We start from the raw sequence: 25,798 nt of genomic DNA, 5'->3' as shown, positions 1-25,798 counted from the left end.
AAATAGAGTTACTGCTCCTTACCCTTCCTTCCCTACTCCCAGCCCTTCCCAAAGAAAAGATTTCAGTTATCAAGAGTTTGGTGAATTTGTTTTTTCCTACTTCCTCTAGAACTGTGATTTTTATCTTTGTGATCTTTAACTTTGCCTTGTATGAGTTGTAAAGGATACTTATTTTGTGCCCCTCAGCGGAGGTAAACTGCCTCTGTTGATAAATGTTTTGTACTTCTTTGCTAGCTAGAAAGAATTTCAAACATTATCCTGGAGACAATGTTTACGTATATACAGAAGAATATACAGAGAATCAGTACAAAATAGTTAAGTACAAGATAATTTGGGAGGGAAAGCACTAGCATTTGGGACAATCAGGAAAAACTTAATATAGAAGATTATTTTATAGCTACATATTGAAAGAAGGGCCTACATTCTAGGCCTGGGGGGATGGACAATGAAAAATGTGCAGATAGAGGACTGTTATGTATGAGGAACAGAGAGGAAGCTAGTTTGGTTGGATCGCAGAGGTCGGCCATGTACAGTGAGGCTGAAAAAGATAGCTTGCTAGATTGCAAAGTTCTTTAAAAGCTAAACTGACAAGTTTATATGCGGTCTTAGAATTAGTGGGAAGTCATTGGAGTTTATTTAATAGGGGGGATGACCTAGTTCTGTATTTAAGGAAAATCTCATTGGGAAATTGTTTAGAATGGGGACACTTGAGTTGGAGAGACTAATTAGGAGGCTGTTAAAATCACATACGGAAGAAGTGATGAAGGCCCTGAACTAAGGTGTATCTGGATGAATAGAGGAAAGGGTAAGATGTGAGACACGAGGAGAGAATGTGACAATGACTGATTAGCCAACAGAGGAGACTTAGAATGTGTGGTCGAATGGGTAGAAGGAGAAGCAAGAAGAGTAGTGTCATGGAAACGCGAAGAGAGAAAGTGTCCAGCAGGAGAGGGTGGTGAACATTATTACACCATTTGGAACAAATTGAATAGAAGTGGATTTGAGTTCTGGGAAGCTAAATGATGCAGTTGTCATGCTCTTCTTTTGAAGCAGATAGGTCTTCATTTCTATACATTTGTTCCATACATTGACTTTATTAAATTGGAGAAGATGGATACACACAGGTGGGGAACATAAAAGGTAGTAAGCATTTCTTTCAAGAGCCTGTTTTGTGCTAGGCATTGTGCTGAGTGCTTTACAAATATCACCTCATTTGATTCTATAAGTGAAAAAGTAAATGTTGCTGCTATTTGGCATCCTGTGCTCAACCTGGTGTTCTCTAGCAAGCAGATGAGCAGAAGGGGGAAAAGTAGGATGCATAATGCTCACTGGACTCCGGCTGTGTTAGATGTTCCCTTTAAGATGGCATAAGAAATTTAGAATCAAATTTGACTCAGAAATAGTGTGAGGAGCTTCAATCAAGTAACAAGAGCTGAAGACCTAGAACAGCCCCTGTAGGAGGGCCACCATTGTGCCATCCACCTGTGAGCTTCTTCTAGTTACAGAATACTGTTCCTGTACTGCCTTGGATCAGACCCCATTGCTTTTTTCTTGAGAAATACTCGTAAGCAACTTAAAGGTAGTTTTCTCTGGAGGTAATACAAACCGCCTCTGTCTTAAAGAGAAAGAAATACAATTGAGCAGTGGTGAATATCTTAGGCCAGACTGCCAGAAAACTTTTTACTTGATTCAGAAGCAAATTACTCTATTTTTGTCACAAAGTCATAGAGTAGAGGGACCTCGAAAGTCCCTTCTAGCCTAACTATTGACTGGTTGTTTTTTTTTTTTTTAAGGAGCACCTGTTTCAAGCGTACTCAACCTGGCTTATACTACTAGCAAAGTAATAAGGCAAGAGTCCTTTGCAAAACGCAGCAAAGTTGCTGAAAACAAGAATTAGCAACAAAAACTTTAGCTACTTAGCTATCTTCTTTGGCCTAAAACCAAGACATCTTTTCCTGTATCACACTCATTCTCCATTGTGTCTCATATTACATGTGAAGTTTTTAGTACAAAATTTTCCTTTTGCTTTGTTCTTTATCCACTGCAAAACATTCATCACCATAAGATTTTATTCGTTTATATGTCATGTTTACATGCTAATATCCCAGGATATCTTATTTGACAATTCAGCAGCAGTTAATTCATACTCTTGATCCACTGTTGTCCTATTGTGACACTAACATTCTTATTGTTGCCTAACCTTTAAACCATCAGATATCTTTTCTGAAACAAAATGCATTTGTCTTCTATAACCAGAGCAGTTTACTATTTTGAACTGAACGTGGGTTTATCAGAGAAAAGAAATTCATGAGTGGCTTTATGAATAGAAGGTGAGAATCATATAACTTTGAGGTAGAATGGGCTTCAGAGATCATCTTATTTAATTTACTTTACAACAAGCAGATTTAGCAAGGGAAAGGGAGAGAGCACCTGACAGAGGGGTGATCGATCAGTGGTTAATCTATCTTTTACCTTCCAGCGCACTTACCGAATGCCAAAGGAAATCCGTGTTGAACCACAAAAGTTTGCAGCAGAACTTATCAATCGCTTGGAGGCTGTCCAGCGGACACGGGAGGCAGAGGAGAAATTAGAGGAGCGTCTAAAGCGTGTCCGAGCAGTGAGTAGACTGGCATATCTCACTGAATGTGCTAGACTAACCAACCAACAAGTTGTAAAACTTTTCTGTTCTGCTAATGATCAACTACCTCCAGAAGTCCTTCTCTATAGAGCCCACCACTGGGGAACTCCTGCACTATGAGTCCAGAGCACAACATAAGCTCAGGAAACTGGTTCAAGTGTAGACATTTTTCATTTGTGTGGAGTACAAAAGATAAACATGTCATAGATACATAGACACCAGATACATAGATACAAAGTCTTAGTACTTAAATTAACTCAATGTAGCTAAATATGTTAGTCTTAATAATTCTAACCTAGATCCTACATCAGCATTCAGTCCATTATCCCTGAACCCCTGGTCAAGTTTGAGAATCAGTCTTAAAGTATTACAAATTCTCTAAGCCTCAGTTTCCTTATTTGTAAAATGATGTTAATCATTCTTCACCACCTACTTTTCATAGTTGTTGTAAGGAAAAAAAATTGTAAACTTGGAATGTTGTATATCAGAGGATTGTAACTTTGCTTTTGTCTTGGAACTCTTTTAGCAGTCTGATAAAGCCTGTGGATACCTTCTCCAAATAATGTTTTTAAATTCATAAAATAAAATACTTAGAATTACAAAGAAAGCCACTTATATATAAAGTTATCAAAATATTAAGAAACAAAAACATAAGTTCATAGCCCCTACCCCAAGGTAAGAGCCCATGCTGTATGGGCAGCTAGATGGCACAGTGTGTAGCATAAGGAGTCAGGAAGACCTGAGTTCAAATCCTGTGTGACCCTGGGCAAGTTCCGTAACCTCTCTGTGCCTCAGATTCCTCATCTGTAAAATGGGAATAAAAACAGCACCTACCTCCCAGAGTTGTTGTGAGGATCAAATGAGATAACAGGCAATGTACTTTATAAGCCATAAAGTGATATATAAATGTCAGATATTATAGGAATGTGCAGAAGAGAAACAATAGTTGTTTGTTTTTGCCATTGTCTTTTCTTAGAACATCAGATTCAGCTTTCTGGTTCTAGATAGAAAATACTCTTTTGTAGCCCCCCATTATATCATAATATAGTTTTTTATCCTTCTGAATTATTTCACCCAGCATCTTGTTACCACATCTCCTTTCTCTAAGCCCTTTTATCTGCCCCAAGAAAAGTCTCTTAATAATAACTAGCATTTATGAAGTATTTTAGGGTTTGCAAAATGCTTTGCATTTGATATCTCATTTGTTCTTCATGACAAGCCTGTGAGGTATGTGTTTTCTTGTTTTTTAAAAAAAATCTGTCATTTATTTTGAGCATTCATTTAAAAAAATATTGTGAGTTCCCAATTCTCTATCTTAGACCTCCAACCCCTCCCCTTACCCATTGAGAGGCAATATGATATCAGTTATACCTGTGAAGTCATTCAAAGCATTAATCATGTTACCCAAAAAAATAAAGTGAAAAAATTATTCTTCAGTTTTCGCTCAATTCATCAGTTCTTTTTTTTTTTTTTAAGCAATCGGGGTTAAGTAACTTGCTCAAGGTTACACGGCCAGTTATTTCTGGGTGTGGGGCTGAGTGTCTGAGCCCGGGATTCAATCTCCAGGTTGTCCCAACACTGGAGCCAGGGCTCTTACTCGCTGAGCCACCTGTCCGCCCCTAAGCAATTGGGGTTAAGTAACTTGCTTAAGGTTACACGGCCAGGTGTTTCTGGGTGGGTGCTTAAGTGTCTGAGCCGGGATTCGATCTCCAGTTCGTTCTGACACTGGAGCCGGTGCTCTTACTCGCTGTGCTACCTGGCCGCCCCAATTCATCAGTTCTTTCTCTGGAGTTGAATAGGATTTTTTTATTATGACTCCTTCAGGATTGTCTTGGATCTCTGTATTGATCAGCATAGCTAAGTCTTTCATAGTTGATCATTATAGTACAACTGTTACTTTGTACAGTGTTCTCCTAGTTCTGCTTATTTCACTTTGCATCAGTTCATGTAGCTTCTCAGATTTTTCTGAAACCTGCCCCCCCGTCACTTCTTATAGCACAAAAATAATCCGTCACAATTGTATACCATGACTTGCTTAGCCATTCCCCAATCCCCTCAATTTCCAATTTTTTTTGCCACCACAAAATGAGTTGCTATTTTTGTCTGTATAGTTCCTATTCCTTTTTATTTGACCTCTTTTGAGTTAGAGACCTAGTAGTAGTATTTGCTGGGTCAGATAATATGCAGTTTTATAGCCCTTTGAACATAGTTCCAAATTGTTTTTCGGGATGGTTAGACCAGTTTATAGCTCCACCAACAGTGCATTAGTGTCCCTATTTTCCCACATCCCCTCCACCATTTATCATTTTGCTTTTCTGTCATGTTACCGAGTCTTATAGGTATGGGATGGTACCTCAGAGTTGTTTTAGTTTTTTTTTTTTGTTTTGGGTTTTGTTTTTTTGTTTTTTTTTTTCATTTTGGAGGGCAATTGGGGTTAAGTATCTTGCCCAAGGTTGTTTTTTTGTGTGGGTATTAAGTGTCTGAGGCCAGAACCAAACTTGGGTCCTCCTGACTCCAGGGCTGGTGCTTTACTCATTGCGCCATCTAGCCGCCCCCAGTTAGTATTTTTCTAGTCAATAGTGTTCTCTAGAGGGTTTTTTCATCTATAAGTATAGATAGCTTTGATTTCTTCTGAAAACTGCCTGTTCATATCTTTCGACTATTTAATCAATTAGGAAATGATTTTTATAGATTTGTTCCTGTTCCCTATATATTTGAGAAATAAGACCGTTATTAAAAAAAATTAACTTGCTATAAAAAAATTTTTCCTGATTTCCTGACTTTCCTTCTACTTTTGGCTGCATTTGTTTTGTTCGTACAAAACCTTTTTAATTCAGTGTAATCAAAATTACCCATTGTGCTTCCTGTAATCCTCTCTCTTCTTTTATCATAAACTCTTCCCTTATTCATAGATCTGACAGTTTAAATTTTCCATGCTCCCCTAATTTGCTTATGATTATCACCTGCATACAGTGTGAGACATTGTTCTATGCCTAGTTTCTGCCAAATTACTTTCTGGTTTTCCAGATTTTTGTCCTATAATGAGTTCTTGCCCTAACAGTTTGGATCTTTGGGTTTATCAGATACTATATTACTATGATCTTTTACTACTGTGTATGGTGTACCTAATCTACTCCACTGATCTATCACTCTTATTTCCTAGTCAATACTAGATTTTGATGATTATTGCTTTGTTATGTGGTTTGAAATCTGGTACTACTGGTTCTACTCTTCTCACTCAGCATCAGTTCTTTTAAGCCTCTCCAGGTAAATATGAAGACCGCCTGCTCCCCGTTTCTTATAGCGCAATAGTATTCCATAACATGCATATACCACAACTTGTTCAGCCATTCCCCAATTGATGGGCACCCCCTTAATTTCCAATTCTTTGCCACAACAAAAAGAGCTGCTATAAACATTTTTGTACATATGGGTCTTTCTCCCATTTCTATGATCTCTTTGGGATATAACCCTAGGAGTGGTATTGCTGGATCAAAGGGTATGAAAGTATTTATAGCCCTTTGGGCATAATTCCAGATTGCTCTCCAGAAAGGCTGGATCAGTTCACAACTCCACCAACAATGCATTAGTGTTCCAGTTTGCCCACATCCTCTCCAGCATTTGTCATTTTCCTGTTTTGTCATCTTAGCCAATATGACTGGTGAGATGTGGTACCTCAGAGTTGTTTTGATTTGCATTTCTCTAATCAATAGTGAATTAGAGCGTTTCTTCATGTGCTTATAGATAGCTTTAATTTCTTTCTCTGAAAACTGCCTGTTCATATCCTTTGACCATTTATCAATTGGGGAATGACTTGTATTCTTATAAATTTGACTCAGTTCTCTGTATATTTTAGAAATGAGTCCTTTGTCAGAGACATAGGTTGTAAAGATTCTTTCCCAATTTCCCACCTCCCTCTTAATCTTGGTTACATTGGCTTTGTTTGTACAGAAACTTTTCAATTTCATGTAGTCAAAATTATCCATTTTACATTTTATAATGTTCTCTAATTCTTGTTTAGTCATAAAGTCTTTCCCTCTCCACAAGTCTGATAGGTAAACTATTCCTTGTTTTAGGAGACTGCTTACAGTATCAACCTTTATACCTAGATCATGCACCCATTTAGACTTGATTTTGGTATATGGTGTTAAATAATGGTCTATACCCAGTTTCTGCCATACTATATTCCAGCACTGATGCTGAGTGAGAAGAGTAGAACCAGGAGAAATTTGTACACAATTACAGACACAACGTATGTGTGATGACCAACTTTGATAGACTGGACTCTTCTCAACAATGCAGGGATATAAGTCAATCCCAAAAGACGCATGATGGAGAGAAAAACGTGCATCCAGAGAAAGAACTAGAAAGAACTAAATTTGTATCCAGGTGGAAGCAAAATACCTGATCTTTTTCGTTCTCTTATTTGATTTTATGTCCTCTTTACCATTTTTCATTCCAGCTGGTACAATCCATCCTTATAACCTGACCATTGTATAATGTGAAAGTATTTACAGATCCTATACTTGATTATAAGCCGCCATGGCGGGGGGGAGGGGAGGGAGGGGGACAAAATGTGAAATTCAAGGAATTGTGGAATTGAATCCTGTAAACTAAAAGGAAACAAACAAATTAATAAATTAAAGTTAAAAAAAAAGAAAGAAATCTGGTACTACTGAGCTACTTTCTTTCACGTTATTCTCACTGATTCCCTTGATATTCTTGACTTTTTATTCAACTGAATTTTGTTATTTTTTCTAGAATTATAAAATGATTCTTTGGTAGTTTGATTGGTATGGAACTAAATAAGTAAATTAACTTAAGTAGTCATTTTTATTATATTAGCTCTGCCTTCCCATGGGCAACTAATATTTCCCTGGTTTTTTAGGCCTGTCTTTATTTATGTGAAGAGTGTTTTGTAACTGTGTTCAGATAGTTCTTGAGCTTGTCATGGCAGGTAGACTCCCAGTTATTTTATATATTGTCTGCAGTTATGAAATTTCTCTTTTTGTCTGTCTCTTCCTTCTGTGTTTTGTTAGTAATAAATTGAAATACTGATGATTTATGTGTGTTTATTTTATATCCTGCAACTTTGCTACAGTTGTTGTTTCAACTAGTTTTTTAGTTGATTCGCTGTGATTTTTTAAGTCTACCATTGTATCATCTGCAAAGAGTGATAATTTTCTTTTTCTTTGTTGCCTATTTTTAGTCCTTCATCATCTTTTTCTTGTCTTATTGCTGTAGCTATCATTTCTGGTACAATATTGAATAATGGTGGTGGTAATAGATATTCTTGCTTCACCCTTGATCTTATTGGGAAGGCCTTCTAGTATATTCCCATTACAGATCATGCTTACTCATGGTTTTAGATAGATACTACTTATCATTTTAAGAAAGGCTATATTTATTTCAGTGCTCTGTAGTGTTTTTAATAGGAACTGGATTATTTTGTTAAAAGCTTTTTCTGTATCTGTTGATATGATCATATGATTTTTTGGGTTTTTTAAATTGATATGGTTAGTTATGCTTATAGTTTTCTAAATAGTGTACTAGCCCTACATTCCTGTTACAAATCCCACCTGGTCATAGTATATGATCTTTGTGATATAGTGTTATAAATCTCCTTGCTAGTATTTTATTTAAAATTTTTGCATTAACCTTCACTAGGGGAAATTAGTCTATAGTTTTTGCTTTGTTTTTTCTGTCTCTGGTTTAGGTATCAAAACCATATTTGTATCATAGAAGGAACTTGGTAAGATTTCTTCTAATTGCCCTAATAATGACAAAATTCTTAGGAATTACATAAATTATGTTCCCATATAGGAATATAAGCAGTTTAACCTTATTAAGACCCGTAAGATTTCTCTTTCATGTTTACCTTTTTGCGTTTCTCTTGATTCTTGTGTTTGAACATTGAATTTTCTATTCACCTCTGGTCTTTTTATCAAGAATGCTTCAAAGTTCTCTATTTCCTTAAAAGTTATTTTTTCCACTGAAGGATTATGCTCACTTTTGCTGGGTGGATTATTCTTGATTATAATCTTGACTCCTTTGACTGCTAGAATATCATATTCCAAGCCCTCTACTCCTTTAATGTGGAAGCTGTAAAATCTTGTGTGATTCTGACACTTAACTGCTTACAATATTTTCCCTTGACCTGGGAGCTCTATAATTTGTCTGTAATATTCCCAGTAGTTTTCATTTGGGGATTTCTGTTAGGAGGTAGATTCTTTCTATTTCTTTTTACCTTCTAGTTCTAAGATATCAGAGCAGTTTTCTTTTTTTTTCTTTTTTTGCCTTTTTTTTGGGGGGGAGGGTAGTTGGGGTTAAGTGACTTGTCCAAGGTCACATGGCTAGTTTTTCTGTTAAGTGTCTGAGGTCGGATTTGAACTCAGGTCCTCCTGACTCCAGAGCCGGTGCTCTTTGCACTGTGCCACCTAGCTGCCCCTAGGGCAGTTTTCTTGAAAGATGTTGACTCTTTTTTGATCATGGTTTTCAGGTAGTGTAATAATTCTTAAATTGTCTCTCCTCAATCTAGTTCCAGGTCAGTTATTTTTCCAATCAGATATTTCACATTTTCTTCTATTTTTTCATTCTTTTTACTTTGTTTTATTGTTTCTTGCTGTCTCTTGGAGTAATTAGCTTCCACTTGCTCAATTTTAATTTTTAGAGAATTATTAAGTTAATTTTTGGATTTCTTTTACCATTTGGACAGTTCTGTTTTTTAAGGTGTTATTTTCTTCAGTATTTTTTTGTGCTTTTACCAAGCTATTCTCTTTTTATAATTTTCTTGCATAGTTCCCATTTCTTTTCTTAGTTTTTCTTCTGCCACTCTTACTTGATTTATTAATTAGATTGATTGCAGTTTCTTTGGTTCTTCCAAGAATTCTTGTTGGGCTTATGTCTGATTTGCATTTTAAGGCTTTTTTTTTGTAGCTGTTTTCATGTTGTTGTTTTCTTTGGAGTTTGTGGCTTGATCTTCCCTGTCACTGTAGTAGCATTTTATGGTCAAGTTCTTTTCTGTTTGCTCATTTTTCCAACCTGTTTCTTTACTTTGAACTGTATGTTAAAATTGTGTTCTTCTCACTTATGTGAGAGGGTAGGGGGTACTTTCCCAAACTTCAGGCTTTTTCATGCTGCTGTTTTCACAGCTAATTCTAGGGATCTATAAGTTTAGCCTTTCTAAGATGGTGTGATCCAGGGAGAAGTGTGATCTGTGCTCTCTCGTTTGTACTTTGGTCTTTACCCAGGAAAGACCCCTGTTCCCTTGCAGCCACAAGCACTTCTTTCTACCCTAGAACTGTGCATAAGCAATGGAGTTGCCAAACAGCATCTGGTCCTGTGCACAGTGCCAGCCAAGAGGTCCCCTCTAAAGTTTTTCTGACCAGTTGCCTGATCCCTTTACCATATCTGGGCCGAGAGCTCCTGAAGCTGCTGCCACCACTGGCACCTTCTCAACCCACCCCTGGTGCTGCTTCTGTTTTTTTCTCTAGATTGGCCCCCACTCCTGTGTCACAGACTTCTCCTTCTGGCCTAAGTTATCTTATCCTGGAAAAATGTCTTACCCTGACATTTTTTTTTTTTACTCTGACACTCCAGAGTTCAGTTTGAGGCATTATTTTTTTTAAAAAGCAATTGGGGTTAAGTAACTTGCTCAAGGTTACACGGCCAGTTATTTCTGGGTGTAGTGCTAAGTATCTGAGCCCTGATTCGATCCCCAGGTCATCCCGACACTGGAGCTGGTGCTCTTACTCGCTGAGCCAGCTGCCCCGCCCCAAGGCATTATTTTAATATGTTTGTAGGGGAATGTTAGGAGAGCTTGGCTGAGTTGCTGCCTCTGTTCTGCTCAATATATGTACTTATTATACCTATTTTAGAGGTGGGGAAACTGGGGCTGTGCGAAGTTAAATGATTTGTCCAGAATCGCAAACGAGTATATGCTTTTAACAACTGCTCCATTATTTTGAGCCTTTTCAATAGCTACCCTCAATCTTATATCAATCAGTTAACTCTTTTGACCCCAGTTTCTTTAAAGGGCTTCACTTCTTCTGTTTGCCTCTGTTTCAAACATCCAGCCCTCACAGGTAAGCTTGTCATATTATTTTCCCTTAATATAAACATTAAAATATCTGAAACATACATTAATGTTACAAGCAGAACCAACCATGTTTTACCAAGAGGGGGCTGTTGTTCCACATATTCCGGTGGTATCTTTCTCATGAAATGATGACTCTAGGACTTGTTATGGTCATTTTTGGTGAGGATAGTGCAAAATGGTGGTTGGGCAAGTGGTATTATATAGAATTATGTAGTATTACATGGAGTATCCTTTCTCCCTAGTTTCTGATGTGTCTCAGGCCATAGGGGATCAGTGAGAAGTGATTGAAGGCATTGAACAGGAGGTTTGCAGTGGATGTTCAGAACCTGGAAGCAGTTGACTCTTCAGATATAGTCAGATCTTTGAGATGGCATTTAGCAACTAACATCTGATCTACTTTTGTCAGGAAGGGTATACAGGTACTGAAATTCATGAAGGTTTTGTTTTTATGTCCCAAATTCCTGAGACAGGGAATATAACTGACAAACCATTTCCTAATGTCATTGATTGTCTCCTAAATTAAGTGCCTGTATCACAAGAGCGTTTCCTTAACCTAGATAGACTGTTTTATTGACTGTCAAAAAAGCCTTGAAAAATTTTTCTGAATATCTTTAGGGTTCAGCTTTGTTTTAATGGTATAATCTGCCAGCTAAAAGTATGTAGCGTCATCTTCTATCTGATCCTCCCTGCTGTTGTATTTTCCTCTTTTTAATCTCATTTGATGGAGCAGAGGGAGCACATGGAATTTCACTGATACTTATAATTTTAGATATTTCAAAACCTTTCTCCCTATCATGAATTGTCAGCTGATAAAAAACTACTTTGTCCCCATCATTATGGGTATTACATGGGTATCATTTTACAGGTTTTATTTTCCTGTTTATTCAAAAACTATTCTGCTTCATGAATCTAAAATGTTCACTCATTTCAGTCATGTCCAACTCTTCCTGACCCCATTTGGAGTTTTGGTAAAGATGCTGAAGTGGTTTACCATTTCCTTCTCCATCTCATTTTTGCAGATTAAGGAAACTGAGGCAAACAGGATGAACTGTCTTGCCCAGGGTCACACAGCTAGTCACTATCTGAGGCCAGATTTGAACTCAAAAAGATGAATGTCTTACTGATTCCAAGGCCAGCACTCTATCCACTGTGCCACCTGACTTCACAAAATAGTACTTAGCTGCTGAAATTAGGCTCTTTATACTGGGAAATTTACTCACAGAAAGTTAGGGTTGTTCATTATAACAGCAAACCTCTTCTGTTTGTTTTCAACTGCTTAAGTATTCCATCTACTGGGAGTTATTTTACATATTGTCTTCTAGATTGCAGATACTCTTCCTCCTTTCTGCTCTACATATAAAACTTCCTTTATTTTTCCTTGGGCACATGGTTTCCCTGTTTTCTCTTTCATCGTTTTCAGATCTATCTTGGCATCCATCATTCAGAAGCTATCTATCATTCTCTTTAGACATTTTAGGACAAAATTTGCAGCTCCCAAATATCTGATAACCTTTCTGCAAAATTCAAAGGAAAAGAAATCCCTTAGCTACACTTAATTTATATCCTTTTCTGCTCCATAGAATCCTAGAAGCAAAAAGGACCTTAAGGACTGTTTAGTGTGGTTCCTACCTGAAGCATGAGTCCCTTCTTCAGCATTATATCTGTTCAGGTTTAGAAACTTGCTGGCACTGCTCCACGCTGGTCAGTATGACTTGAAGTAGCCATTGTCCCTTGTTCCTGATGGAGTCTCCTCCTAACTCCTTCCAAGAAGCAGTTCCTGATTAGTTTCACTACTCTTTAACTTGCTCTCTGGAGGAGACAGTGAGGCTGGTGACTTTGCACAGCGCTCCCTCACTTAAAGCCAATTCACTTGCAAGTTAAGGCCATCACCTTCCTGATATCATGGTCCTCTTGGAGAATGAAGGATAAACAACAACAGTGATTCTCTAGTGTATTTTTCATTCACTTCTAAATTAGAAAGTTCTTAAAGTCAGAAATGTACTTCCTATTTCTTATCACCAGTATTCTCTAAGATAGTCTGTTTACTGCAGGCATAATATTAATACCAAAAAAAACCACTTTTTGGTCAAAAATCTAATGAAATTTAGGCTGCATGAACAGAGTTGTAGTTTCCATGAAAAAGTATCTAATAATTTCAAAATGTTGTTTTCAAACCTGTCCTTTCCTCCCAAAACTTCTTTCTGTTCTCTTTGATATAAATGCTTTGTGTCCTTCCTTTACTTTCTTCTTTTCACAATACTGTCGCTAACTTCACTCTCCCCTCACTACCTAAATTTTTTTTTCAAGTTATGATGGCAGCAGCAATTTTCTAAGCCAGGAGTTCATTCTGAACATTGGTAAATATGGCTAGAGTGAAAGGACAGAAGTGAATTGCCTTCACATATGATAAATGAAATAGCCATTCAATCATAGAATTATAATAATTCCATGAAGGAAGTACTGTGTTTCCCCGATAATAAGACAGTCTTATTATTTTTTTGGACAGAAAAACACCAGAGGGCTTATTTTCAGGGGAGGGCTTATTTTAATGAACATTGACAGCAATTTTAATAAACAGGTAAATGTGAACAAAAAATGTACCTTTATTCAATAAGCAAATCACTGGGGAAGAACAGGATGACGCGCTCACTGCTGCAGCTCTGATTGGATGCAGCTCGGAGCGTGGCGTGCGTTTCATGGGGGGTGGGAACGGTACATACAGAGGGTACCGTAATGTAGCGTGTAGCGCAGGGGATCACCTTCACTACAGTAGCAATCTCAATAGGGCTTATTTTCGGGGGAGGGCTTATTTTAGAGGAATCTTACACAGTAAGGGGAGGGTTTATTTTCGGGATAGGTCTTATTATCGGGGAAACACGGTAGTTAGTTAGTGCAACTGAGATATTACGTGACAGGATGTTTGTAAGTGTTTTTAATTTCATGGATAATTAAATGAATAGTGAAAACCAAACCAAGATATAGGATAATACCAATTGTGCACAAAAAAAGCCTTTTTGTTTTTTCATGATTTCTCAAGTTTTTGAGGAAAATAAGTTTTATATATTATATATAGTCTATGAAACTAAAGCAGTTAAGAACTATTTCTTATTTTTTTTTAATCTCCCATAATGTCCAGGAGAGCACCCTTGCTCATATTCAACATGTTTATTGAATGAATTATTCTAAAAAATGAAATCCAAAATTCTCAGAATAAGAATATTGATAATATGATAATTATGCCCCACCTAGTGGTCAGTGTTCAATTCTCTGTGAGAAGTTCTGTCTCCAATTTTAGTACATTTATTATTTAATAAATGATCAAGAGCATATTTTTCTCCTTTGGAAAGAAAATATAACCATAGTTTTAGAATGCAGAAATTAACATTTGACACAGTAGAATCTTAATTTCTGTCCTAAATTAAAGTTGTCTCATGAAAATGAATACTATCATATCTATCTGTAGCACTGTGATGAATAAAATATGTTTTCTTGAAAATTCTTTGCAAAAGAAGAAAATGATGTGCATAGGTACGCCTCTTCTGTGCTTCAGCAAGGAGCTAGATGCATCAAATAGAGGTATCTCGAAAAATAGAGAAGCCTTCTCAAATCTCTTAAATTATTACCTCCCTTAAATTCTGTGATTTGAAATTCTTGTGAGGAACCATGAAGAAAACTGTTACGAAAGAAAATTGGTTAAAGGGGACTCAATTCAAACATTCAGACTGTGTTTTGAATATCCATTTATGGGACCACAAAGTTAAACAACTTATTCTTTGACTGAGGTACTTTGTTACTCTTCCGAGAACCAATCAAAGCTTCATCACCCGTTAGCTACTACACAGTGATTATTTTGTCAGTCCTAATTGATAGTCTTGAAAACCATCTATTGAGTTGTAGGGCAGATCTGACTTAGTCGAGGTTAGTACCTTCCATTCAAGATTAAAATGATTAAAACTCCTGCCATATGAGTTTTAGAAGAGTTCCTGTCTATATTAGTAGGTGGAGTAGTCACAACATTGAGAGGCAGGTGATGTGGTGGGTAAAGCCCAGGCCTTGGAGTCATACTAAGTTTGAATTTGTCTCAGACATAATACCTAAATGTTGACCTTAATTAACTCAAATATCTCTCAGCTCTGAATTTATGATCATTTTATGAGAAAAAGAACCAAAGATCTTTGTACAATTGTAGTAGTATTTTTACTTAGTATTATCAGGTTTGGCACATGAATATAAATATTTATGAAATTGAAAAAATAACTGTTGCTCATTTGAGGTGGAAGAGAAAGGAGATTTGGGGAAGGGGAAATATCATTGCTATGCCTCGTCAGAACCACAGAGTCACAAAAATTTTTTTGTATGATGCTCCTTTTCACTATGACCACTAGATGGTGTTTTATTCTCCCCTTACCTCCCAGTCCCTTCTTATATAATTGATGTTCATCAAGTATTTATTGACTGTTCACAGGGATAAATAATACTGCTCCCGTTTCCCACCCCACTTACCTTCATGTCTTTGTTCATATTGATCCCTAGACAGTATGTTAGACAGATTTTTCTTTGCTAGTCAATGTGCCATTGTAGGTAGAGTCTTGGACTTGGAGTAAGAAAGACCTGGATTCAAGTGGTCTTTCTGATACCTTCTAGCTGTATGACTATAGATATCACCCTTAACTTCTCCAAGCCTCAGTTTTCTCATTTGTAAAATATGGATAATAATACCTGTAGTGTACCTTCTCACAGGCTTATTATGTAGCTCAAATGAAATAATATCTTTAACTCAGCTTTGCAAACTTTTAAGTGCTATATAAATGTTAACAATTATTGCTCTTCTCTGCCCCCACCCTATCTGTTAAAATTTGTCCATACTTAAAGACCCTACTTCAAAAGATGCCTTCCATATTAAGCCTTTTATTCTACTGTCACTACCAAAATGGGACAATCACAGCACTTTGTTACCTCTCTTACGTAGTTATATTGTTATGTGTTATAACTATCTTATTTCTGTTTCACCTCCTCTACTAGACTTTGTCTTATTTTCCTTTGTATATCCCTCAACATATTACACATTAAATATTTAATCCATGATTACTGAACTGCCAGTGTCTATAAAAGTACAGAATATAAAGTAGATATGGTTTCTACCTATACCATATGAGAATATTCATATTTTGAAAATTTAGAGTTTTGTACTATAAAGTATATCCCAGAAGTCTTAGTGCAGTTTTAAGTTTTAGTAGTTTAAAATGAAGTGATTGACCTTTATGATCTCCCAGGTACTTTGCAGCTCAGAAATTATGACCAAAATTAGGCTTAAATTATTTAAAATTTCACCAGAACTCGTGGAACATCGTGAATAATTGTCATCATTTTTGTTGAAGTACAGTAGTTTATGAAAATCTTTTTTTTACAGAGCAATATTAGGAAAATTTTAAGTAGTTATTTTTTTAAAGGCAGACATCTTTGCCAATATGATTTAGACAATCTGCAGCCTGCAAAATTTTCTTTGTTACCAATGAAGCTACATAGATTTGTCTTTCCTTCCTTCATTCTTCCTTTTCCCAGTTGTTCTTACTAGGTCAAGAGTACTAGTACCTGGACATATTGTGCTCCACCACCTTTAGTACTCCCCAATCAGTATGAACTCCCTCAGATACTCAGCAGCCAAGTATAGGGGAGAGACATGTCCAGAGGTAATTCACTTTTCCTTTGCACAATTGGCACATGCTAATTTTATTGGTAGTATGGTACTGCCTTTGAAACATTTCCTCTTCTCCTTTCCTCATGCTGTTTTACCACCTGTGCTGTGACAGCTTCAGCAGGCAGCCTCAACATTAACACATCAGAAAACACTATGGAAACTTTGTTTGTTTTTTGTAGAAATAACTTCAGAAAAATTAAGCAATCTGTTAAGCAAGCCTTTCCCCTTCCTATTTTTCATTTGGTTTGATGTTCTAATGAAACAAAAATGAATTTGAAATGAATTGCTCAAATTGTACTATTTTCTTCTTTAATAGGAAGAAGAAGGTGAGGATGCAAACATCTCTTCTGGTCCTTCAGTAGTTAGTCACAAGCTGCCTTCTGCGCAGACCTTGCACCATTTCCCTCCCCGTTATGCAGAAATGGGCTGCACTGGGATCCGAGATGTCCACGAGGAGAATCCTGAGAGCATCCTTGATGAGCATGTACAGAGGGTCATGAAGACGCCAGGTTGCCAGTCCCCAGGACCTGGCCACCACTCCCCAAAGCCACGCTCCCCAGACAACGGTCATACAGCTAAGATTCCAGGGACGCTGGGTTCAGGACCTCCTGGGCATAGCAAGCACAGTACAAAATCAGGAATGAAACTAGATGCAGCTAATTTATACCATCACAAACATGTCTACCACCATATTCATCACCACAGTGTGATGAAACCAAAAGAGCAGATTGAGGCTGAAGCCACTCAGAGGGTTCAGAACAGCTTTGCTTGGAATTCAGAGTCACATAACTATGCAACCAAATCTCGAAACTACAATGAAAGCATGGGGCTAACTTCAAATCCAGTGGATGGATTGGGCTATAGGTAAGTGTTCTGGAGAATGATTGGACAATGAAAATGAGTTTTTGGCTTGAGTTGGCAGGTTTGAAATCAGAACCCCTTGTGTTAGTTATATTGGTTGTTATTCTTCATCTCTGTAGCTGTGCCTGCTTTAGGTAGAATCAAGAAGAAAGAGTTTGGAAAGAGGGGCATGAGACTGTCTTCTTTTGTAGAAGAGTGAGTCACATTGTGTGAAATTGTTATCTGTGGATTTTGAAAATATTTCTAAATTGAAACTTGGCATTTTAAAATTTTTATTTAACCCGCAAAGAACAATCACTCTAACAAAGGGAACAAATCTCGAAATATTTTTTCTGGATCATTATTTAAAAAAAAAAATCAAGGTCTTCACTACAGAGTTCACAGTACCCAGAGGAAGTGGATCCAACTCTAGACCTAAACAACCCCTACTGACAAAAATTACACAATACTCTCAGAGTTTTCCCCCCTCTCTAACTGTACCTGAAAAGTCATAGCCCAAATGGCTTTCACACTAGACATCTGTGCTCCCTCTTTCTCAGAGTTCATCCGCTAAGTGTGAGGGATGGGATAAAACTCTATAGAGGTATACAGAATGGAACATAAATTGGAAAAGTGCTCAATTTAAAAACTGGAGAGCCTAGAACCAGAAAACCGATGAGAATCCCATCTCTACATTATCTAGAGAACTGGCCATTTCTTCATAGGTCACTTAACCTTGACTGGGTAGCAGATGGCTTAACTTCTATGTTGCTACCCATGCTTCCTCTTCTGCCTGCTTAGTCAGACCCAAATGCCTGCTCTACTAGCAGTGAATCTGTACATATTTAGAGAAAATCAACATGATATTTACAGTTGAGCAATCAGAGAAAGTAGCTGTTTCACAACTGCTAAGCACATTTTTGCTTCCATCTCTCCTAAAGTGCTAGATACCCACCAGGAAAGAAAGCTGGGTTCCTGTATTCCTTTTACATACCTTGAAAGGCCACAGTTCCACTGAAGAAGGGTAGATGTGATTGGCCATGTATCACACTTCATCAAAGCTTTCCCAAGTAGAATATCATTGCTTTCCTGGCACAAGAGTTCTTAACCTTTTTGTTTCATGGACCCTATTAGCAGTCTGAAGCCTTTGGACCCCTTCTCAGAATTTTTTAATGCATAAAATAAAAATCTGTAGGATTAGAAAAGCAAAAACTATTTTTTGAAATATAAAATATGTATATTTTTTAAATTCACTGATCCCTGGTTAAAAACCCCTAGCCTAAGAATAAGTATAAAGCAAGAACATTGGGATGAAGGGATAAATTGGGATAAAAGTTTGACTTTTCCCTTCCCACTATCTCCAGGAAGGTACTATCATCAAACCCAGTTTAATTGTTGTCTTCAACTACAATATAATGAAATTTTATCTAAACCTTTATTTAAGTTGCCCTTCTGGAGAGCTGATATCTCCCACCTCTCTTTTCTCTGAGAATAATGAATCAAACATAACAACAGATTATATGATAGCTGTGATGAATCCTGCAAAAATTGGAAGTCATGGTGGCCAAAACATCCCAATTTAACTTAAAAAAAAAAAGACAAAAACCGGGGTTTTATGTTTTGGAGGATTTTTTTTTCATCTATCAGAAAAACATTTTTCTGGCTATACTTCTCTTTGAGGCTACTATTTACTATGTGAATGTTTACTGAGCATTACCAAGTGAGTGAGATGCCTTGCAGAGGTGATGGTAGGAAGCCATTGACTACATTTTAGTTGAAGAATCCATATCCCTAGCAATAGTGCCTTAAAGATAAAATAAAGATGAAATTAGTCACAAAGAAGAGGAATCAGATTTGTTCTGCCTTACCTGAGAGGGAGCTATAGCGTCAGATTTTGGGCACATTAGGAAAATCTCCTGAAAATAGAAACTGTAAAAAGTGGAATGGTCGGTCTCAGGATGCAGTGAATGTACCATCCACAAACATCATCACACAAGGAATTGGTACTTTTCTGCTTTCCTAGAAAAGAGATTTCTGCCTTCCAAATTGTGTGATTCTGTGAGGAAAAAGTAACCTTTACAATTTTGTTCTTCCAGTGGCAAAACCAGTATGCTCTCAAAAAGAAATTCAAAGAAGGCTGATTCAGGGAAAAGTACTGGTCCCAACTATGAAATGCCTGGGTCTCCAGAAGATGTGGAGAAGAACCAGAAAATCATGCAATGGATAATAGAAGGAGAAAAGGAAATCAGCAGGCATAAAAAAACAAACCATGGGTAAGGAACTATGGGATGGAAAGTCTGTAAGAATAAACTAGTTATAAAAGTAATTCAGCCTTTGTGGTAGGAGTGAACCTCAGAGGGGGACAGTTAGAAAAGTGTACCAGAAGAAAGGCATTGCCGTAGAGTGGAGATGGCCTGCTGCAAAGGAGGGGGAGATAACTGGGCCTCTGGTTACTTCCTTTCTCCAGTTCTCCTCCTGCACAGGGGGCTCTGAAAACATGCTTTTTGATTGCTCTCCCATTTGGTCACATTATGTGATGTCGTTATAGAGAAGTTATGACCAGTATCAGTGGAAACAGTGTCCATGCGGATAAAATTACAGGCAGGATCTAGAAGAAAGTACTGAAGTTAGTTAACCAGTAAAGACTATCTCATTGATAATAGGAACACTCTCTGTTGTTAAATTAATTCAAATATATTGTGTCAGGTCAGGCCTTCTGCGAGACATAATCACTACATTTAACAAAAACTGTGTAACTCAACTGAGCCTCTAAGGTGAATGGTAAGACATCTACATTATGAAGGGCATTCTTGTTCTTTGACATCCTATATAGTAATAATTCTTCACATTTCAAATAAAGTAGTGCTTTATTTAGGAATGGGAACTAAACCTGTGATTCATTGGCATATATGTCTCCCAGGTGAGAAAACTACCAATTCATTTTGCCATCTTTGCAACTTATCAACTCATAGTTGTCCAGGGCAGTGAGAGTTTAAGGAACTTGAACCCTCCTCCTTCTGGCTTAAGGATGCTAGGCCTCACCTACTCTACTGCTTTATTTACAGTTTACAAAATTCTTTCCTCATAACAACTCTAGGTGGTTACAAATGACTTATCCGGAATCACACACTTAGTAAGGGCAACAGCCAAAGCTAAAATCCAAGTCTTCTGACCCAGAACAGCACCCAGGGTGCTTGCTGCTACATCATACTGCAGGTGTGTGGTACCTTACCTTTGTGGTGATCATTAGCATAAGTCAAGGATTTTTAAGGTACTATGGTGGAAAGGATAAGCAGCACTGGACACTTTTTTTTAGGAACACTTATAATAACCTCAAGTAAGTATCTGCCAAATGCCTACAGATTGATGCCGTATCCCACCTTTAAATTAGGATTGATTCACATAATGTTGTGTCCTCAGTTCAGATCTTCTCTTCCTCTCTGTATCAGACAAACCCATAGAACAGCAAACCTGGAAAGAATATGGAAAATTAATGATTGAAAAGACCTGTTGTTAGGTCATTTCTATTTTCCAGCAAGCACTGTGGTACTGCTCTCACATGTTTATTTCTGGGGGTGGTAATGACTTCATCTGAGAATGATCTAAGTATTTTAGTTTACCACCTGATTGTCACTTAAAAGACAAAAGTGAATCAGAGTCTGACAGAAACACCCTGGATACCCTGTTTTAGCATCTGGTCATTGCCACTACTCAAAGGATTAGGGAATGTTCACTTTAATTTGCAACCTTGAAACTCACTGCTTAACCTCAACTTTGTTTTCCTGGTCTATAAAATATACGTGTTAGAATGAATGAACATTAAAGTCCCTCCCAGCTTTAGCGTTCTTTGGCAGTAGCTATAGCCTAACTCCTTTTGACTCCCTTAAACCTCTCCTATAGTAAGTCATCATGCTTAACTAAAGCTATTCACTCAACTGCAGTGTAATGAAATCTCTAGGTAAAATGTATATAAGTAGGTAAATTACAGATACAGTTTGGTTATTAAGTCCAACTTGCTGTAACAACACATCTTATTTTTACAGTTCCTGCCTATTTCCCTCAGGTTGTCCAGCTGATGCTTGGCCCCAGCCCTTGGGAATGCTCCATCCTTTATTGCTAGACTCTAGCTCCAACCATAGTTTCAAGTTAAAATGGCCCTCTCTGTGATTAGCTGTAACCTTAGCCAGTTATCCAGAGGCAGCTAGATGACTCAGTGGATAGAGCTCTGACTGCTCCTAGAATCAGAAAGATCTGAATTCAAATGTGGTCTCAGACATTTACTAGCTGTGTAACCTTGGTCAAGTCATTTAACCTCCATTTGCCTTATTCCCCTGGAGAAGGAAATGGCAAACCAATATCTTTGCCAAGAAAACCTCTTGGACAGTACAGTGCACAGGGTGACAAAGAGTTGGACCCAACTGAACAACAAGCCAGTTGTCTACTTCCCCAGAAGAGTGCTGAGCCCTTCCTCTTTGTGACAGGAGAAGTGGTGCTAATTTACTAGCAACTGTGGGAAAGTTAAAGAATGCTAGTGATGTATTGAGTATGTTGTGGTTGCAGGGGATAGGGAGGAAATGCATCTGATTTATGGTCAGGAGAAGAGCTGAGATGAATGCTAGTTGTTGACTCACAATCTAAGGCAGGAAAATTAGTATCATTCTCTGACCAATAATTCTCATGGCTCCTATCAGCATGGCAATATTTAACCAGTCCCAGTGCCAAAGAAAATTGAACTTTGTGCTGTCTTTGGCACATGTGTTAGGGGTTTCCACTGCTCGAGCCTCTCTTTGATCAGTCATTTCTTTCTAGCTCATGTATAAAAGAAATATTTTCTAAGTACAACTACTCTCTCCCTCCCAACTTGGATCAAATCATCTTTCTAATTCTTCTTGTTTCTATTAACCCTTCCTCTGCTGAGCTCTCATTTCCCACTTCTTCATGCTGTCCCTTTCTTTTGTCTTGTTAATAAAACTAGAATGCCCACTTTCACATTCAGCATTGATAAAACTATTCAAACAGGGGTATTAATCATGCAGAGGTTATTCTGTATATTAAGTGCCAGGCAACTAAGTCCAGAAATCTGTAATATTTATTTGTTTCTCACTTAACTCCTTTGGAGTCCATTTAGCTTAGCCATATTGTTTGTTAAGAAATTAATTCAACAAACATTTATTAAGTTCCATATCCAAAACACTGTTCTAGGCATTAGAGGAAATAGAAAAAAGAAAAACAATATAACATTGTTCCTGACCTCAAGGAATTTATAATCTAAATAGAGAGATAAGACATTTATAATGATAAATATTGATTAGAATATGAGAAATATGTATGAATTTTTTAAAGTACTATGAAACTAAATGGGGAGAAATCCCTGGAATCATGCAGGGTTGAGAGGAAAGCAATAAGATGAGGCAATATTTGAGCTGAATCTTAAAGGAAAGAGTAAGATGTTAGTTTCTCTCATCACTTTTAATTCTCCCCATTGTCTATGTTCAGTGCTGAATGTATCCTTTATGTAATATACTTTTATTCTTATTATTTTTCTCTCAGACATAAACATTCATACTTAATAAAAAGACAGATATTCTGAAGCCAACTTGCTGTAACTTAGTGTGGTGTAAAGCCAATCACGAGCAGCTCTCCTGTTGCTGTGAATAACTTTAAGGATCTAATCACATAGTATAGCAAACTCTATTTATTCAGCAATAAACTAAAGCAAAACATTTAAGAAACTAAAGTACAACATTCACAACAGTACAACATAGCAACTTATTACTAAGGTGGCCACATAGTCTTAAACAAAACATAGCATTCAGTAAGTCACAGTCTCTTCAATCAGATTCCAGTGTCCAGCTAAACTCCTCTTTCATCTTGACTCGAGGCTGGCTTCCAGTCATCCTTAAGGGATAGTAGGAAGTACAGATTCCATCCACTCCTAGGTCATAGTAAGTCACAATCTCATCAGTCAATACAGAGTGCCCAAGGAAAGTCTTCTTTCATCTTGACTGGAGGCTGGCTTCCAAACCCCGTGGCTCCTCCCCCAGAGGCCGAATGCTGCCAGCTCTTGCCTGGATTCTCACATAGGTGGCTCTGCTCCAGTTCTGTATCTCAGCTTGTGGGGACTGCTCCACTCCAAGCCCTTTGCAGTTTCTGTGTCTAGGAAGATAAAGCTTAACAGAGCTACAACAGTATTTACACATGTTACCAGCACTCTCATCTTCATTCACTTTCTGTCTGACAAAGTAACATCAACAGACAAGGCTTCTCTCTGAGAAATCAAACACAAATCCACAGTGAAGTCCTCTTTCAGGATTTCTGTAACAACAGTAAAGTAGCAACAGAGTGCTTCATCTGACAGAACAACAAAGTGCTCCAGAACATCAAAATCACAAGCATTCTCTCTTAGTTCTGCCTTCTCCCAGCTCTACTCCAGCTTTTCTCTGCTCTCCTCTGCTCCTTCCTATTCCACCATTTCGGCAAGCTCCTTCCACTGTGGGCTCCATGTGATTACATAAGGCCTAGTAAGGGCAGGGAAGGTCTTCAAATTCCCCTAGGCCTATTAAGGGAAGCACAAAGTATACTGTTTCCAACAAGGATTCTTGATACAATCAAAGGTGAGGCTCAAAGGCACTTTAATAGCTGAAAAAAGCAGCAGAGTACTACTTTGCTTGCCATTACATGTGGTCCCCAGACCTATATGCTTACTCTTCCCTTCTCCTCATCCTCTACATCCACAACTGAACCTCAGTGCTAATTCTGTGCCCCATTCATAGATTTATGTCCTGCCAGCTCTGTCTTTTCCTCCATGTGCTCTGGGGGAATGAGGCTGTGGATTATCCATAGTTTGCTTAGCCTCAAGGAGGCCAACCATGCTATGACCACTCAGGCCAAAGGTAAGAGGGAAAGAGAAAGGACAGGCTAAGCACAGATTCTGTAGAGCCTTGAACTAGAGCAGTAACTTTATATGGTTTTCTCAAATATTAAAGGAATAAGCAACAATGAATAATCTTCATTTTTAGCCTCCCTTTCCTGGGAAAGGATCAGCAGAGACTTCTTTTTAAAGGTTTGGTGCTTTTCTGATGTACTAGAAATAAACAAGCTATCAATAGGATTAGGATTAAGTTATTCTGTAAAATAAGAGCAAAGTCCATAGGAAACCCCAAAATAGAATTATTCTTTTTTATTCATGCTATCTTTTGAATGAAATGCCCTGAACACATAACTCATAGAGGCCAGAGACCATATTCTTTATCAGGGGTTCAACAAGGTTCCTGTTTGGATAATATTGCCTCCCTATATCCTTCTTCAATAATTTTGCGATGAATCACTGTATTGTATATATAAACACACACACACACACACACACACACACACACATCCTTCTTCCCAAGGAAGTGAGAAGTATAAATTGTTTTTCTAAAACCCAACTCTAGCATAGGCTTTGGGACCCTTCCAAGGGAGGTCTCAGCATGGTATGGATACTTGGTTAAATTCAAACTAAAATTGCAGATATCTAAGACATAAATCATATGCACTCACCTCCATCTTCTTTGATCTTGGAAACTAAACTGATTGTAGTTTCTATCTTAAATAATTTGCAAGTAGGGCTAAAGCACACTGGCATAAAAGGGTTATAGTTTCTTCTTGATGGGACATTACGAACAGGGTGGTGACTGTAGTATAATTCTATGTTTTTAACTGTTGTTACCTGAGCCAGTCAGGACCTACCCTGAGTTTGGGAATACTGGACTAGGAGTTAGAGGATAGGTCTAAAAGATCTAGTTCAGTTATGTCTTCTCTCTGATCATCTTTGCACTGCCTCCCTCCAGGAATGGTGAAGTGCTTTGCAAACTGTAAAGGACTATGTATAAGAACTAGTATTACTGACAGTTGGTCTGAATTTTACTAATGTACACTGTAGAGGTACTAAAATATCAGTTATTCAGGAGAATTGTTTTTAAAAATACATTTGTAAGGTGCTTTAAGAAGCAAGTTTTATTATAGAGCTTGTAATCTAAAAGTATCTCTGTTCTACACAGTATATCATGACTTTCCTTTACAGATCTGTCACCTGGCAATTTTAAATGTCAGACAAGCTTTGCAGTGAACAGGCTTTATGAAGCTGGTCAAATAAAATTTAGTGTTCTCAAGTTTGTGTTTTCTGCTCTAATTTCAAAAAATGTCACCAGCTCTCTCAGCTAGATCAGGAAGACCTGAGTTCAAATTCAGCCTCAGACTCTTACTAGCTGTATGACTGAGCAAATCACAACTCAATTTCCTCAGCTATAAAATGGAGATAATAATAGCACTTACAGTTGGTGTAAGGATCAGATGAGATATTTGTAAAGTGCTTAACATAGTGCCTAGACCATAATTGTAGGACCTTAAAAATTCTCTCAATTTTTTATTGTACTAGAAGAGGAAAGGGGGAGGCAGAATAGGGTAAATTACATTACATGAAGAGGTGCAAAGATCTATTACAGTAGAAGGAAAGAAGGGAGGGAGGAAAACATTGTTTGAACCT

The 25,798-nt window shown here is 37.5% G+C and overlaps 1 protein-coding gene across 3 annotated transcripts in view; it reads left to right on the top strand.

Moving 5' to 3' along the window:
- The window catches only part of AXIN1 (axin 1), a 178,052-nt gene that overhangs the window by 137,122 nt on the left and 15,132 nt on the right, over positions 1–25,798 (top strand). For all 3 annotated transcript variants that reach the window (XM_069107824.1, XM_069107820.1, XM_069107831.1), the window contains exons 5-7: positions 2,480–2,617; positions 16,751–17,298; positions 19,371–19,547. In XM_069107824.1, coding sequence (XP_068963925.1) covers positions 2,480–2,617; positions 16,751–17,298; positions 19,371–19,547 — 863 coding nt within the window. The remainder of the gene's footprint in view (positions 1–2,479; positions 2,618–16,750; positions 17,299–19,370; positions 19,548–25,798) is intronic.

Source organism: Petaurus breviceps, unplaced genomic scaffold (assembly GCF_028583685.1).
Source record: "Petaurus breviceps papuanus isolate PSGF00001 unplaced genomic scaffold, PetGlider_PUasm1.0 138, whole genome shotgun sequence".
Taxonomy (NCBI): Eukaryota; Metazoa; Chordata; class Mammalia; order Diprotodontia; family Petauridae; genus Petaurus; species Petaurus breviceps.
The sequence above is the reverse complement of the archived record's forward strand: the minus strand, read 5'-3'. Positions and strand labels throughout refer to the sequence as shown.